The 16,607-nt window shown below is 44.0% G+C and overlaps 1 protein-coding gene across 1 annotated transcript; it reads right to left on the reverse strand.

The window, feature by feature from the left end:
- Positions 1-5,091: 5,091 nt before the first annotated feature.
- On the reverse strand, positions 5,092-13,134 carry LOC307060109 (solute carrier family 2, facilitated glucose transporter member 3; the record flags this gene model as incomplete). Its single annotated transcript, XM_079714481.1, has 9 exons — positions 13,048-13,134; positions 12,344-12,504; positions 11,261-11,501; positions 10,654-10,816; positions 10,179-10,366; positions 7,127-7,231; positions 6,660-6,761; positions 5,846-6,049; positions 5,092-5,304 (listed from the first exon to the last, which is right to left on the reverse strand). Exons 2-9 carry the CDS (start codon positions 12,388-12,390, stop codon positions 5,092-5,094), a joined length of 1,263 nt encoding a protein of 420 aa, XP_079570607.1. The 5' UTR covers positions 12,391-12,504; positions 13,048-13,134.
- Between the last annotated feature and the right edge of the window lie 3,473 nt (positions 13,135-16,607).

The following is a 16,607-nucleotide window of genomic DNA, read 5'->3' on the forward strand; positions in this document are numbered from 1 at the left end:
CTGCTCTGAGCACTCAGGTATCTGGCCACCAGCCTGTGGCTCGCCTGGAGAGTTGTCTACTGCTTGCCTGGGGAATGCACACCAGCTCTGGCCTGTGTAATCTAGCAAACTCCTCTGCTAGCCAGTAGACTGCAACTATGCCTTTTCCAGTGAGATCTGAACCTCAGCTTTGGGGAGGTGGCCTCCCAAAGTTGTCCTTCCTTGGATACTCTCCCTCAGCCCTAGAATACCATACTGAGTTCTCTTCCATCATTTTTAACTTGTTCTTATCATAGCCTAATTTTATTTTTTTTTTAAATTAAACTTTCCCTGTTTAAGTCAATGTGTGGTTTTGGTCTTCTTCCTTATGTGTTTAGTTGTAGAAGTTTTGGTATTCTGATAGGAGCCAGACTGATATACTTAATAAAAATCAATTGTATGTCAGGCAGTGTTCTAGGCATAACAAGACAAGGTACTTGCTTTTATGGAGCTTATCCTCTGCAGACATTAACTAAACCCTAATCCACAAAATAGACTCAGCCATATAAAATTCTGAGGCAGAATATTCCAAGCACAAGAGGATAAATGTCAAGAACCTAAGTGATCATGAACTTGATGTACATGAGAACTAGAAAGACCAGTGGGGCTAAACTTCAGTGAGCAAAGAAAGTAACAAGAGCAAATCCTTTGAAGAAGCAAACCCTTTAGGCAAGGGAAGCAGAATTTAGTGTCAGGACAGTTATGAGAATGAATGAAAGCAGATACAAAAAGCTACAGCAGGGTAATAAAAGTAAACTAGGACATATGGTCACCCAGTTTATAGGCCACAGCAAAGAAGTCTGGATACTACATTTTTTGTTTTGTTTTGACTTTTTTGTTACTCAAAAATCTCCATTTTTATTTCATTTATTTACTTATTTTTATTTTTTTGCCACACCGTGTGGCTGGTGGGATCTCAGTTCCCCAGCCAGGGATCAAACCCAGGCCTCTGCAATGAAAGTGCCAAATCCTAACAGCTAGACCACCGGGGAATTCCACCCCCAACAAAAAAAAAAAACCTGCATTTTAAAGTTTAGCTTTCTGACTCTGTTCTTTTGCCTTCAACACTCTTGATTTTCTGCTCTTCAATAAGGAAAGCATGCTTGATCCTGTCATGGACACATTTACCTCCCATGGACCCACCATAGGTCCTGCTGACATGCTTTTTCATTTTAGACAACCTCATAAAAACTTTAGGTCTCACAGCACGAGCCCCTCAAAGTCAGCCTGGGCACACACTATATGTAGGTTTTGGGGTTCCAGATGGCCTAGTTTTGTTAGAGGCTGTTGTAGGACAGCCTAGGATGTACATCAAACGCTGGGCCATTCTGCATGCCTCTAGATACCATCCCCTGGATACTATTTTAAGTGGAATTGGAAGGCTTTGAGCAGGGAGTGACTTGATCTGATTTTTTTTTTTTTTTTTTTGCAGTACGAGGGCCTCTCACTGTTGTGGCCTCTCCCGTTGCGAAGCACAGGCTCCGGACGTGCAGGCTCAGCGGCCATGGCTCACGGGCCCAGCCGCTCTGCGGCATGTGGAATCTTTCCGGACTGGGGCACGAACCCGCATCCCCTGCATCGGCAGGCGGACTCTCAACCACTGCACCACCAGAGGAACCCTTGATCTGATTTTAAAAGATCACTCTGATCATGTGAAGAATGAATTATAAGGAAGCAAAGGTGGAAAAAGGGAGCTAAGGCAACCACAATTTTGGAGAATACGGTGCACTTACTGGGGCTCTTTCAGGACAGCCAGGGTGTTTCATCCTTTCATCCCCTCTAACACACAGAGTCCCACAGTGTAAGGACTATGTTGGGGGTAAAGAAGCCTTTATGGAGCTCCTGCCTGGGCCAGTAGAAATATCTGTAGTAAATGAATGGAAACTAGGGAAGGAGTGTCAGAACTACATGAAAGGGAAGCGTGGAGGTGCGGAGGGCCTGTACTGGGTATGAGGCGTTGTTTTCTTTTTTCTAATTATTTATTTATAACATTATCTTTAATTTTTATTTTTTATAACTCATAGCACACTTATTTACAAAACAGAAACAGACTCACAGACTTCGAGAACAAATTTATGGTTACCAAAGGGGAAAGGTGGCGGGGAGGGGGACAAATGAGGAGCTTGGGATGAACATACACACACGACTGTATATAAAATAGATAGTCGGGCTTCCCTGGTGGCACAGCGGAGCGGCTGGGCCTGTGAGCCATGGCCGCTGAGCCTGCGTTCCGCAACGGGAGAGGCCACAACAGTGAGAGGCCCGCGTACCGCAAAAAAAAAAAAAAAAGAAAGAAATGGTGAATCAAATGAAAGGTAGCAGGGACCTTGCCCCTGGAGGGGTTGTTAAGCCAGGGGACTGTTTTTCCTGTCATTGATTGGAAGCTATTGAAGAATTTTTAAGCAGGACAGTGATTTAAATGTATACGTATATGTCATATGGATGCCTGACATCAGTGTAGGATGAATTTTAGAGATCGAAGACTGGAGGAGAAAGGAAATAGGTAGGAGCATAAGAGAAAAATCAGAAGCATTCTCACAGGGGAAAGCAAGCAACATAATTTATTAGGTATGCAAGGCAATGCACTAAGGCTTTTCCATTTCATCTGCATAATAAACAAGTATTGCTATTTTCATTTGTACGAGACTCTCGTATAAGAAACTTACTTAAGGTTACAAGAGGTACTGGGTGGCCACATTGGGATTAAAGCTGATTTTGTTGTCACAGGAAGGACCAAAACAAAACAAAAAAGCCAAGCCTGTGATGTTATATATACATTCAGAATTTTTATTTCAAAACAAAGAACCATAGTAACAATAATAGAAAATCCGTTTGGAAATTATTCACAATCTGGTCGCTGAGAAATGGGAAGACTTCCACACTGCATGACTGCCAAGCCACTGATTCTGAGGAGCCAGAGCGGAGGTGCAGTCAGAGGAAACTCAGCCGTTCCAGCAAAGCCCCACCCCATGGCTCTGTGAGTTTTTATCCAAAGGCTCAAGGACCAGAGGGAATGGTGAGAACTTAGAACCAAAATACTAGCAACAGGCAAGGGTTTGGCTAAAGGGCCTGAAATATGTAAGCACCAAAGAGGGAGAGGGAGATCAAGTAACACATGAAAAAGGGAAGAAGGGCCCAATCTCCATTTCTAAAAATACTGGGTAACTGGAGGGGCGTGGAGGTGTCCGTGGCCTCTGGCAAGTGTAAACCCCTCCATCTCACCTAACTCTCTGAACCGCCCCAGAGTTCGAAGCTTCAGTTTGTTTCTTACCGCCTTCAAAGAATGCCTCCCTCTCCCCTGGGACTCCCCTCCAGCACCCCCCAGAGGCACCAAGTCCCGAGGTCACACTCTTTCCTATCTCCCCCAGTTGTCGGAGCATGGAGTGAGCCCTCCACTCTCAGTCTCAAAATTTAGGGAGTTCTCCCCTTCCTCTCCAACAAGGAAAGGCCGCCAGATAAGACTGAACTCTAAAGTTTGAAAGAAAACCATAGATTCAAATTCCACCCAGCAGAGGCAGTGTTATCGACATACATAGGAATTAGTTTTAACACATTCTACCCAAAAGGGGGCCTTAGGAACAGAGGAAACAAGTTACCGATAAACTACTTCCACCCAGAGCAAGGTGACAGTGCACATACACTCACGCTCAAGTGTGGGCTCCACTGCACATCCACGCACACTGTCAAGTGTGGTCTGTGGGAAAGTTCAAGCCCCTGGAAGGACACTTGACATAATACTATGGTAACATGGTAACAAGGGTAACATGACATGGTAACAGATATAAACGAGCATGAGATGACCCTAATGTAACAACGTACTTCAACTGAATAATAATCGTTCTGGAAAAATCCTCTCCCAGAGCTGAGGTTACAAATTCCAAGGTAGCTATGAGCATCTCTGAATTCTTTTAAAGCTATGGCTTAAAACAAAATAAAAAACAACATCTAAAGTCTTCTAAAGAACAAACTGAAGAAATAACGAACGTCTACCAAGAACCGATATTTTGGCTTGTTCATTTGGAAGGCTCTCCCACCAGATGATAGGAGTTAAAAAAAAAAAAAGAAGTGAGTTCACTACAAAGAAGCCGTTTGGTCCAGTGAGGGGAGAGAGGATTTCTAGAAATAACCATCCCTTCTCTGGACTCCATCCAAAATTAGAACCCATCAACTACCATTAACTACAAAGCCCATCTAAGTGATAATCCTAGATTTCAAGTAATGCTACGTATAATCTTCAACAAAGGAAAAAGTTCTAAAGGAAACTAATAGCTTCTTTATACAGGCACATGACTTTTCTGAGAAATTTGAGTTTTCACCTGAAGGACAGAAATTGTTAAGAGGCAACATGCAAACCTCGCACACCACGTCATACACCCTCCAACAATGCATCACGTTTCTCCCTACATTCGTCCCTTCTTATTGCACCTTAACCTCCTCGGTATTAAATCTTCCACCCTAGAACCTCTTTAAGCACCTCCCTCTAACCTCAATTTCCTTATGCTTTCATTATTTGGTAAAATTATTTTATACTTACAAAAATAAATATTTATGCAATAAAACCAGAAGATAAAATAAATAAAACTCAAGTTAATTTGCTCTGCAGAGCCGTATGGAAGTGAGGAAGACGATCTTATAGAACCCCTCTCTGCCCTCCACATTGCCCTCCACAATCTTACGTGTATCTGCTTCCTGGTAAGTCGAGGTTGGAGGAACTGCAGCCTCATGCCCACTCCCCTAAATGCCCTCGAGAGGCAATAGTAGAGCCTAAGGGAGCAAGAGCTGGCAAAGTTGTCATATGCCAAGCAGCCAATCCCTCCTGAAATGAAGGCAGGTTCACTTGGTCTCTCCTGAACAGAAGAGAATGTCCAAGAAATGAAATTTTTAAAAGCCTTTGAAGATAACAACTAACCCCAGCATTGGGATCCTCTGAGCGCCCAAGAGTGTGTGGGACGAGAAAAGAATTGAGTAGCAGCATTCAGAAACAGTCCTGGGTTACAACCTGATGAGGTCTCTCCCTTGCTTAGGGAGAGGTTACTTTTTCATGACAGGAGGGAGGTGGGAAGGAGGCACTGCTTAGACGTTGGTGTCCTTCGTGGGCTGGATGCTGTTCATCTCCACGATGGGGCCTTTCTCACCTCGGTTAGCCCCCGGCACCTGCCCTTCAAAGGCTCGTGTAATTTCCTCAAAAGTCCTGCCACGAGTCTCAGGGACTTTGAAGAAGGTGAAGATCCAGAAGATAACAAGGAAACCCGTGAAGACAATGAAAACGTAGGCTCCCAGATAGAACTAGGGAAAGGACACAAAAAAAGGAGAGTCGGTGTAAAAATCTGGTCACTGATAAACTCCAGTTTCCCTCACAATCGTATTTCCAATAGGCCTGAAGCCATAACCCTTCTAGACTTCATGAAGACAGTAAGGTTTCTTCAGAGACTTGTTTATGATTTCATTGGTAACTTACTATATTTCTCTGCAATGTTTTGTCATTCCTTTTCCTAGTCATTGAAGTTAGCTGTTTCCAAATACCTATTGAGTATTTTAGGCCTTTTGATTATGAGTTTTAAGATCTGGGTTTCTGAAAGACTCATGGAAACTGGGAATGCATTCTAGATGTCCACTGCTGGTTCCTTTACTTAACAAATCAGCTCTAGGTCATTTTATAATAGGACCTACCTCATCATTAACATCATAAAGCCATTAATGCTAAGCCAAATGATGGATTTTAAATATTGGTTTGGAATCCTAAGGCTTATTATTACCATTCTGTTTCTAGGCAGAACTATGTATTAGCTGGTTTCAAGATGGGCTGGGTGAGTTTTAAGTTACTTACTGCAGCTGAGGGGAAGAGCAGTCCAACCAAAAAGTTGGAGGTCCAGTTGGAACAACCAGCCACTGCCATGGCAGTTGGGCGGGGTCCCTGGCCAAAGAGTTCAGCCACAATAAACCAGGGAATGGGGCCTGGGCCAATTTCAAAGAAGGCCACGAAGAGCAAGATGGCCCCAATACAGATAAAGCTCATCCAACCATAATTATCCTACGAGAAAGGAAAAAAGGAAAGTTAGTATTAGAGACAGCATGCCCCAGGCAGCATCCAGCTTCCCAGAGATGAGGACTGACTAATAATGAAAAGTTCCTTCTGACCCATGGTATAAAAGAGTTACTGGACCTAGAAGCCTTAGGTCCTTGTTTCTTCTTTTTTTTTTTTTTTTGGCCTCACCATATGGCATGCGGTATCTTAGTTCCCCGACCAGGGATTGAACCCGTGCCTCCAGCACTGAGAGTGCAGAGTCTTAACCACTGGACCGCCAGGGAAGTCCTAGAAGCCTCGGGTCTTTGAAACCTAGCAGTGTGATCACAAATGTCATTCTGCACTGAGACCATTTTATCAGCTGTAAAAGGGGAATAATGACCTCAAGATTTCTTTAAGAATTAAATGAGATAATGTATTTTACAAACTATATGTTATATAGATATAGGGATTATAACAATTTAATTATCTCTCTCTGATAATCCACTTGTCTTAAAACCCTGGGCATGTTGCCTCTCCCAAATGTCATCTGTATGATCTCCAAACCTCAACTACCCACCCCCTCTCCTTTCCGCACCACCTCCTCCCACCCCCTTCCTTCGCAAAGAGCACTCACCTTTAATAACAAAGAAATCGTCATGAGGACAGAACAAAAAGCCATCCCTCCAAGGCCTATGAGGTGTAGCGTCCTCCTCCCTGCCTTTTCTACCAGGAACACCTAAAAGAATAAAAAAGAAATATCTGCATTCCCTTTCATGAAAGCAACTATATGAGCTCTGGAATCTGCCTGACCAACAGCAGGATACCTGTTATAGTCACACTTCCTCTCTTCCAGCTTCAAGTTAAAAGCATCCTACATAATCCACTCTATACCTCCTCTTGCCCATCCATTCCCTATTTGTTTGAAGAGTGAAGACTGTTTGACCCATCATTCAATAGCCCTTTTCCCCCAAAAGGAATTAAACGAAAAAAGGTTTAACTAAATGACAGAAGGAGGGTGTGGAAGGACCTGCAACCCATCCTTGAACGTGTGTAGCAAGAATTCTTCTCCCAGCTCAACAATGATCAAAACATCCGACTTACAGACACCACGGTGAAGATGGTATTAACCACGCCTGCACCAATAGTGGCATAGATCGGCTCCTTGACACCTGCATCTTTGAAGATTCCTGTCGAGTAATAGAACACCTAACAGGGAACAAAAGATGCAACTGTGAAATACAATTGTGCATAGCAGTTACATGAAACCCTCCAAAAAATCAACTCAAAAAAGTCCTAGAAGTTAAGGAGTACTTCCCAGGGATTTTTGTTCAATCTTTTCTGCAAACGAATGATCTTCTGTTATCTTATCTCTATTCTCTTCTTCAATTGTCTTCGATTCTAGCTACTTATTTCCACTTTTCTTTCCTTCTAACTATGCTTCTTCTTACTGCTCCATTTAGCCTCTTCCTTAAGTTTACTTTAGTAACTTACATATAGAGGCTTAAGTCCCTTTAAGTTTTTCAATTACACTTTTCCAATAGACTTACTCCAACTCCCACCCCGACCAACAATGACAGGCATTGATGTCTCCACTTGATAGTGAAGAAACTGAAGAGTAACCTCAGCCTGATCGTGATTTAGAAGCAGAACTTGGGCTGGAATTCCAGGGACTAGGTCTTTGCAAGTGTTTTACAAACTAACACCAGCTATTATTTTAATGGAATAGACACTATTAAATAAACTACAATTTAATGTATACTATTTTTATTATTTGCTCAACACTGTGCTACTACGTAGGGCTGCTACAACTACCACAGCTAAAGAGATGTCAAAACACTGGTCTCAGACCTCAAGATAACAAGGGAACAGGATCTAGATCGCTCAGTCCCTCAGGTTTGGTTTAGGGGTTTATGATTTCACCCAGAGTACCTGCCCTCGTAGCAGCCAGTATTCATCAGACTTTTTGATGAACATGTGCTTCGACAATGGGAGTGACCGTCTCCAGAAACAAGTCTTCAAATCCCTACAACCTAAGATAGAAACTATGTATATTTTCCAAAATAAGATTCAGGCTGAGCTCTTGGAAACTGAGATATGGAGTGTCATCCTCATTGAAAACTGCTGCTCTAGGAGAGAAGCGTGGAATTTAAAAAAAAAAAAAAAATTGAAGAATATTTAATAATATAAAGCTTGTGAGGAAAGACGTTTGAACAGTTAAAACTAGAGATGAATAGCTATGCCAATTCTCTTCCTTATATAAAAGCTCACATATCAAAAACCTAACACGTATATACGCATCTCAAGCAAACTTCTTACAGTAAAATCTTGCTGACTGGTGCCATGGAGCTAGGACACATCATCTTACCTAAAGGCAGTTTGCTCTGCTGGGTAAACACTATCCAGCCTCTTACCCCTCTGCCTTTAAGGGAAATTAGAAAACATCGTTTGTTCAAAGGTAGGCTGGAAAACTGACTTTCACACACCATTTCCTGAAAGGGCGGGGGTAGGGGCTGGGGGATGGGTAGGTCCTGCCGGCAGAGAACTCATCTATCATTTGTAACTTTCCCAGGGTGGTTTTTTCTGATCCTGTTGTGCAGGGCTTCGACTCGGGGGAGGCAAGCAGGCGCCTGGGGTATAGAATTGAAGAAGGCGGTCCTTCTCAGGACACGTCTTATATCTGGACACCTCACTCTAGTCCCAGCCTCGCTGTTCTGGAAAGTCTTGAGAGTATATTTGATTACAGTGGTCTTTCAAATGTGGAAATTTGAGATTGAGATCCATCAAAACCACCTGAGAGGCTTTTTCAAACTATCTTTCCTCCCAAGGTCTGATATGACAGCCTCTAAGTCCTCAGGAGATGCACTGCTATTTCAAACACAAGTATCCTTGTGGTGCGTTAGGGAGACAAGGCTAAGGACAAACTTGGTATTTTGAGTTATCATGTGTTTTGCAAAATGCTTTGTCATGAAATGATTTGATCACACTGATCACATTATGATGGGAAACCCTCAGGGCGTGAATCAGTACTTAGAAGGGGGACAGGGGTGGGTGTTCTTCATATCCAAATCTTTTATCTGCAAAAGGATAGGTGTAGGAATACCCTCTCTGCCCACAACCAAGACTCAAGAGCAGAAGCTGATTTTTGCATAGAATACAATGGCTACCTGCCCACTGCTAGCTTCCATTTTGCCTCACACTTAACTATCATAGTCACTATTCTAAGTTGTAAAAAATATAGAGAATGATAAGCCCAGCTCACTCTGAAGTTGTCTGTGTGCCCACATGCCTCCTAATTGCTCCCCAGGGCTTTACACTGATTTTAAATTGTACAGTCCTGGGAAAAAACCCAAGGTATATCAACTCTCAGATCTGCTTTGATTATATGACTTACGTTATCACTGATAACATCATGTAATAAGACAGATCAGAGTTAAAGAGGACTGAAAATTTTTAAAATGAGTGGTCAAAAAAAGAGGATTAATAAAAATTGACAAATTGTGATACTCTATGTATTAAAAAAAATCTGGAAGAGGACAAATGTTAACTATAAGTTCCAAGGCTAAGGGTGACAAACTTTTTTTTTTTTGCGGTACGAGGGCCTCTCACTGTTCTGGCCTCTCCCGTTGCGGAGCACAGGCTCCGGACGCACAGGCTCAGCGGCCATGGCTCACGGGCCCAGCCGCTCCGTGGCATGTGGGATCTTCCCGGACTGGGGCACGAACTCGTGTCCCCTGCATCGGCAGGCGGACTCCCAACCACTGTGCCACCAGGGAAGCCCCATGACAAACTTTTAATTGAGTCTCTCATCTTTCCACATGGAAAACATGTACTATAGATAATTTTAAGAAATAGGAATTCCCTGGCAGTCCAATGGTTAGGACTCCATGCTTCCACTACAAGGGGCATGGGTTTGATCCCTGGTTGGGGAACTAAGATCCAACCAAAAAAATAAAATAAATAAAAAAATAAAAATGAAAAAAACAAAATGGAAACCTGGAGAAAGAGCATTTTTTGAGAGGCTGCTCTGTGGCAAGCATTGTGAGGGACCCCTGGATATAAAAGAAGGTGAGCAACAGCCAATGCTATTCACCTCTGGTCAGGTGTTTTAAGTGGAATACTGTAGGACACATTTGACATACAAGTGGGCACTCACAGCATTGATCCCCGAGAGCTGCTGAGACAGCTGGAGCATGATGGAGATGATGATGGGCTGTCGGTAGCTGGGGGCTCGGAAGAGCTCCACCACAGTGACTTTTTTTTCCTGTGCCATCCTTATACTCTCATCTTTCATCTCCTGGATGTCCTGAGCCACATCCTGGGTGCCCCACAATCGCTGGAGAACTGGTGAAAAGCATGAAGGGGAAAGGTTAATGATAAGGTGCTGTCCCGAATTCCTTTTCCCCATGAGACAGATGGGAAGAAGCCGCCCAGATGAGCCCCGCATCTGGCGGCTCAATCAGCACCTGGCTTTAACTCGCCTTCTCACCCCATCCTTCAGGGGCTGCAAGTTTCTGACTTAAGCATAATCAGACAGGGAAAGGAGAGGACAGAAACCAGATCCAATGTCCTCATCCTAAAACAAACCACAAGCCTAAGATTCCTGCAGTGAAGGTGTGAAGGGTACTCACTCTCCTTAGCACTCTCCTCTTCCTTTTTGTTAATGAGCAAGAATCTAGGACTTTCAGGGCAAAATGGAAGGGCGGCACATTGGAGGATGGCTGGGATGATGGTGAAGCCCAAGAGCAGGGGCCAGAGCTCTTCAGTCCCCAAGATGGTTTTTAGACCAAAGATCTAGAAACCGGACAAAGAAAATACTATAAATTCCATACTTTACAGGCTACACGTTGATTTAAAAAAAATGTTCAGAAGATCATCTGTTCTTTTATCACAGGAAAAGATAGTCTTCTACTTTGTCTACCCTGCCTGCTTCCTTAGCCGTCTGGGAACTATAGTAATATTAATTAATGTCTGAAACATATATAGTTGAATATGTGCCATACATTCTTTTTTTAAACTGAAGTATAGTTGATTTACAATGTTGTGTTCATTACTGCTGTACAGCACAGTGATTCGGTTATGCATATATATATATTAAAATATATATATTCTTTTCCATTATGGTTTATCATAAGATATTGAATACCGTTCTCTGTGCCAGACATTCTCTTGACTGTCTTCTCTATGTAAATTCATTTAACGAGTTGTGAAACTAACACTCAATAAGTTCTAGAGTACCTGGGCCACCAGGATCCCAAGAACGATGCCCAGCTGGTTGAGAGTGCCAAAGGCCCCCCGCAGGGCAGTGGGAGATATCTCTCCAATGTACATGGGCACGAATCCTGTGCAGAGTCCACAGAAGAGGCCAATAACCAGTCGGCCCAGGATCAGCATTTCAAATGACTCCGTTATTTTGCAGAACCCCATAAGGCAGCCACCAGCGATGGCCAACAGGTTGACAATAAGCATTGAATTGCGCCTGAAAGATTAAACAAAAACAAGGGAAGTTAGCAAAGTAGACCCGATCTCCCCCTTCTTCCCTAATCATTCTACTCTTCTCCAGGCTCATATATCTTTTGGTCTAATTTTTCCACTTTCTAGTATCAGAACATATCTGGTTGGGATAACCAAGATCAATGGTTCTTACACCTCAGTATGCATAAAACTCACCTAGAGAACTTGTTTAAGATTCTCCCCTCTATGTCCTAGCTGTAGGCTAGGATTCTAGCAAGCACTTTAAGGCCAGTTGTTCTCAAAGTGGTCCACAAACTAACAGCATCAGCTAGAAATTTGCTAGAAATTAAAATTGTCCCACCCTACCCCAGACTCATCATTAGGCCTGAATCTGGGTTGGAGCCCAACAATCTGTGGGACTAGTTTTCCCTTGATGGGAATTTGAGGTGCTCTCATTCAAATGCATCATCACCTCCCTGCTTTAAGCCTCAATACTTGTCCTCAATGCAACCAGTACAGACCCCTTCCTTGCCCAGTTTCTGATCAAGACCTGCCAAACCGGGACTTCCCTGGTGGCGCAGTGCTTAAGAATCTGCCTGCCAATGCAGGGAACACAGGTTCGAGCCCTGGTCTGGGAGGATCCCACATGCCGTGGAGCAGCTAAGCCCGTACACCATAACTACTGAAGCCCACACGCCACAGCTACTGAAGCCCGCGCGCCTAGAGCCTGAGCTCCTCAACAAGAGAAGTCACTGCAGTGAGAAGCGTGCGCACAAGCAACGAAGAGTAGACCCCGCTCACCGCAACTAGAGAAAGCCTGCGCGCAAGACCCAACTCAGCCAAAAAAAAAAAAAAAAGTATTAATACCTGCCAAACCGGTTGACAAAGAGTCCAACAGAAAAGGAGCCAACCATACCACCAACGGAGAAGATGGCCACAGACAAGGACCATATGGACGTGAGTACCACCTCAGAGGGAGGGTTTTTAAACCTCTCTTGCAAAGTGTAATTGAGAAAGTCCTTTATGATCTGCAAATTAAAATGGTTGGTGGGAGAAGAGACCATTACAACTGGATGAGAAAAGAAACAAACATTGGGGATCTTCCCCTCCCTAAGAGAACAGCATTACAGTTACTTTCTTGGTAGCAGATCAAGGGAATAAATAGATGGCAATGGAAGAGACAGGTAACACACTGGAGTTAATGTTACCAACTCTGAAAAGAATAATTTTTTATTTGCCCTGAAAATTCCAGTAGGTAGTAGTACTGATGTACTCTTGTTCAGTGACTATCCCAGCCACCCTCCCGCCCTGAGACTTTGTAACTAACCCCTAAGAGATAATAAAGGAAGTGTGTCACCATAGGATGAGAGGAAGAATGGGTACAGTCCAGGGTACAGGGAGCCCCTGAGCCTTTTGCCTTGATCAATGATTCAATTAGACCCCCACCAATATCATTCCCCCTCTAGGTCTTAGCCAAGCTACCTACCAAGTCTGTCTAAAGTTGTTAATTCTGGAAACACTACCTAAAGGCATAATTATCCTATTCCAAACTCGAGCTGCCTGGCACTCACCACCTCAGGAGCATTGATGACTCCAGTGTTGTAGCCAAACTGGAAAGAGCCTATTGTAGCAATCGTGACGGCAAAGATCAGAGGGGCGGTGACCTGGTGGGGGAGGGAGGAGAGAAGAAACAGTCAAAATTCTTGATGGATGATTGCCTCTTATTAAGGAGATGTACATATCAGGAGAACTCAGCCTGTGAGCGGTATGAAAACAACAAAAACTTAACGATTTAGATAATCAATGAGGAACACGAAAGAACTGAAGAGCTTATCTGGAAATACATAGGTGAGCATATAGAGTAAACTTGGGGAAAGTGGCAAGAAAATTTGGGAAAAGGGAGACGTTAAGAGAACTGGGTTAGTCGGTTTGGAAGCATTCAAAAAACAGCCCCAGGTAAGAGCAAGCATAGAACTGTGCTCAGGAATAGAAAAAATTGTGAGGGCAGAGTAAAATGCCTTAGGATTACTAAGAACAATTGACTCTGGAAACAGCTAGATCCAGCGTACGCTCACCCGTACCCCAGATTCCACAGAAGCCCGAGTACTGGTGGTGTGTCGTCATCACCAGGCTGCTCTTAACTGCATCACGTAATCTACAGGATCAACCTACTGTATCCTTGGTCCCATCTGAAATTCTTCCCGTTCACTTAATAATGTACTGCTATCCCCCACCCACCCACCAGGGGGCGAGCACAAGCTCACGCCCAACCCCAGATGGAGACATTTTGTGAGGGGCTGTGCAGTAATCAACCCAGTCATCACTCACCTTGCTGGGAATAATTCCAGTGGGCGTAATCTTACTTTCCACCTCAAGGTAGCTCAATTTTTACGCCTGAGAACCCCAACCCTTCCTCATCTTAAACTCCTTCCCTCTCAGGTCAGACAGTGGCAGGCCAGGAGTTTCAGTTCCCCAAATTGATGTTGCCTCCCAGGCATCTAGTACCCCTGAAGCCCCGCCAGGGCTTCCTCTCCTTTTAGTAAAATCCTCTCCTTTTAGTAAAAACCTCTTCTTTTTCTCTCATCATTTACTATTCTTGAGGGCCTTCCCACTTTTTCATCCCTTCTCTTATTTTCAAGTAAGTTACCTTAGTGAATGAAAATACGTTTCTCTCTACAAATACTGCATCCATAATACACAATAATACATTAAAATATTGTGCATTCACAATCAACCACAACAGGAAGGACAACTGGAATTCTCTCTCCTTAGTATCCAGGGAATCCCATAGGTCATAGAACAGATGGCTGGACACCGACCCAGGCCCCAAAACAAATCCCAGGTCCTTTCAAGGTCTAAGGCGTCCAGAGAAATCCTCTTGCTGGTTCTCAGACCCACACTCGTAATCAACACAACCAAGCAGCCCCCGATCCCCTGAACACTCAACCGGTTTCACCCTCACATTCTCAGTAGCCTGTAATTGTATTAAAGAAAGAAAAAAAAAACGAGAAACAAATATAACTTCTCCGGGTGACTTTCCCTACCACAGGAAGGTGAATCAAACGGGGATAAATCCTTTATAGGAAATGACATCCACAGAGAACTGGTGGAACTGTGACAGTGCAGGCTGGGGAAGAAACGGAAAGGCTTTATTTAAGATGGCCAGGTGACTCCGTATAAAAGAGCACAGCCATCACCATTAAAGCTTGCCTTCCGGAGCGTACCCCAAACAAGCAAAAACCAGTAACTGTATGGTTCTTACCTTCGCTCTCCCCATGGCCCTCAATTAATTCCTTTCAAATCTTCAATAAATATCTAGAAGTGGGATTCCAGAGACCCCTCTTCCAGCCAACAAAACCTCCAAAAATGTCCTTCTCAGCAGCAAGTCTTCCGGCAGGTCCTCGGTACCGCTCCAACGTCTCCTCACGCACCCTTAGGATGGGCACCTACTTATAAGCTCCGCAAAGGGCGGAGCCTGGGCGACAAGCCCCCAGCCCCACCCCGCCCCCGCCCCCAGTGATCTCCGGACCTCCCGGAATTTTGTGACCTCAAGCTCTGCCCGCACCCTAGACCACACCCCCCCATCTCTTTAAAACCACATCCTCCACCCTCCCTACTCCGTGGTTTTTTTTTTTTTTTTTAAGCTCGTCCTCCTTCCCTCTTCTAAGAGCAGCTACAGCCTCTTCGTTTCACAGACAAAAATGCTACCAGAAAAGCCTGGAGGGAGGGCAGATACACTTTATGTTTTGCTCTCGCAAGGGCTCAGAACTGAATCAATCCGTAAAGAGATGAGAATAAACGCTATCTATAGAAGGCAAAGTCGAGTGGGTGCTACCATATGAGAGTTAACGGTGTTTGACGCAGTGTAAACAGAAGCTCTTCCTAATCCTATGAATTTATCAGCTGCTCTTTGATTGTAGGCTGTGTCCACAATCTTGAAGGGGAGGGAAGGACAGTCTGAGAGAAGGAAAGCGAGTGGAGGAAGAACTGGAAGAATTTGGGGCTCTGCTTGTCCTCTGATGAGCATGCTCTCTCCTGGGAGAAAACCTGAGTGTCTAGGAGCCAAACCAACTCTCCTGGGCTGCAGAAAGCAGAGGATCGGCTGCCCATGGGACACAATCCAAATTCCTGAAAATACGGCATTCACCAACTCCCCACCCATTCTGAATTCTACCCATTCTGCAGTGTTTTGCCTCTAGTCTCGGGTTTACAGTACCTCCAGAGAGGACAATGATCAAATTCCGTTAAACAGGTATTTGCGGAGCACATACTACCCATCAGACGGATTCATCAGTATATAGGACAAAAAAGTCCTGGCCCTCAAGGAATTTATGGTGCTTCTCTTCTTCCACTTAAAACATTAAAAAGGGAAGAGGCCAACCGATTCTTACACAACTGGAGTTCATTAGCCATATCCTATTCCTTCTGGGCTGTGAATTTCTTGAAAGAAAAGGGTGAGATAAATATCTGATTTCTAAGCCATACAAGCAAAGTGAGCAAGATTGATTAGGAGAAGCAGGTAAGAAAAATGTGAGCACAGGAAGATGAAGGAAAATAAAAGGAGAGAGAAGTGCTCCTGTGTGAGAGGTAACGAAGGAGGAAACGTTCGTTGTAGGTAGAGTTGGGTGGCTTTGCTGGGGGGAAATATCAGTAGTCAAATTCCTAATGCCTATGAATCTGTAGCCTAGCAGGCCCTGCAGGGGAAGAGCGGGTGGGGTGCGACAAGCCGGTAAAGAGGTAGAATTATGCTAGAGGAGCCACTGAAGAACGTACACCGTCCTTTGGGGTTTTGGTTGGGAGCCTGTTATTCAAACTGGCACTACTGGACCTGAAACAGACCCCATCGTGTGGTCTTTCCTGAAATGAGGATTTTTAAAAAAAACTGAAGTCTATAACTGACTTACATTATTATATTAGTTTTAGGTGCACAACATACTGATTCGATATTTTCATACATTACAAAACGAAACCACTAAATGAGAATATTTTCTAAATCTCATTGTTAGCTGAGAGAACTGGCGATGAGTGAAACGTGACAACCAAGAAAACCTTCCCTGAGGTCATTCCTCCCCTCCCCCACTCTCCCAATCTTCCAGGAAACCCTGAGCCTAGAGGCCCCTTTAGTTACCAC

The sequence above is a fragment of the Hyperoodon ampullatus genome (genome assembly GCF_949752795.1).
Source record: "Hyperoodon ampullatus genome assembly, chromosome: 11".
NCBI classification, from domain to species: domain Eukaryota; kingdom Metazoa; phylum Chordata; class Mammalia; order Artiodactyla; family Ziphiidae; genus Hyperoodon; species Hyperoodon ampullatus.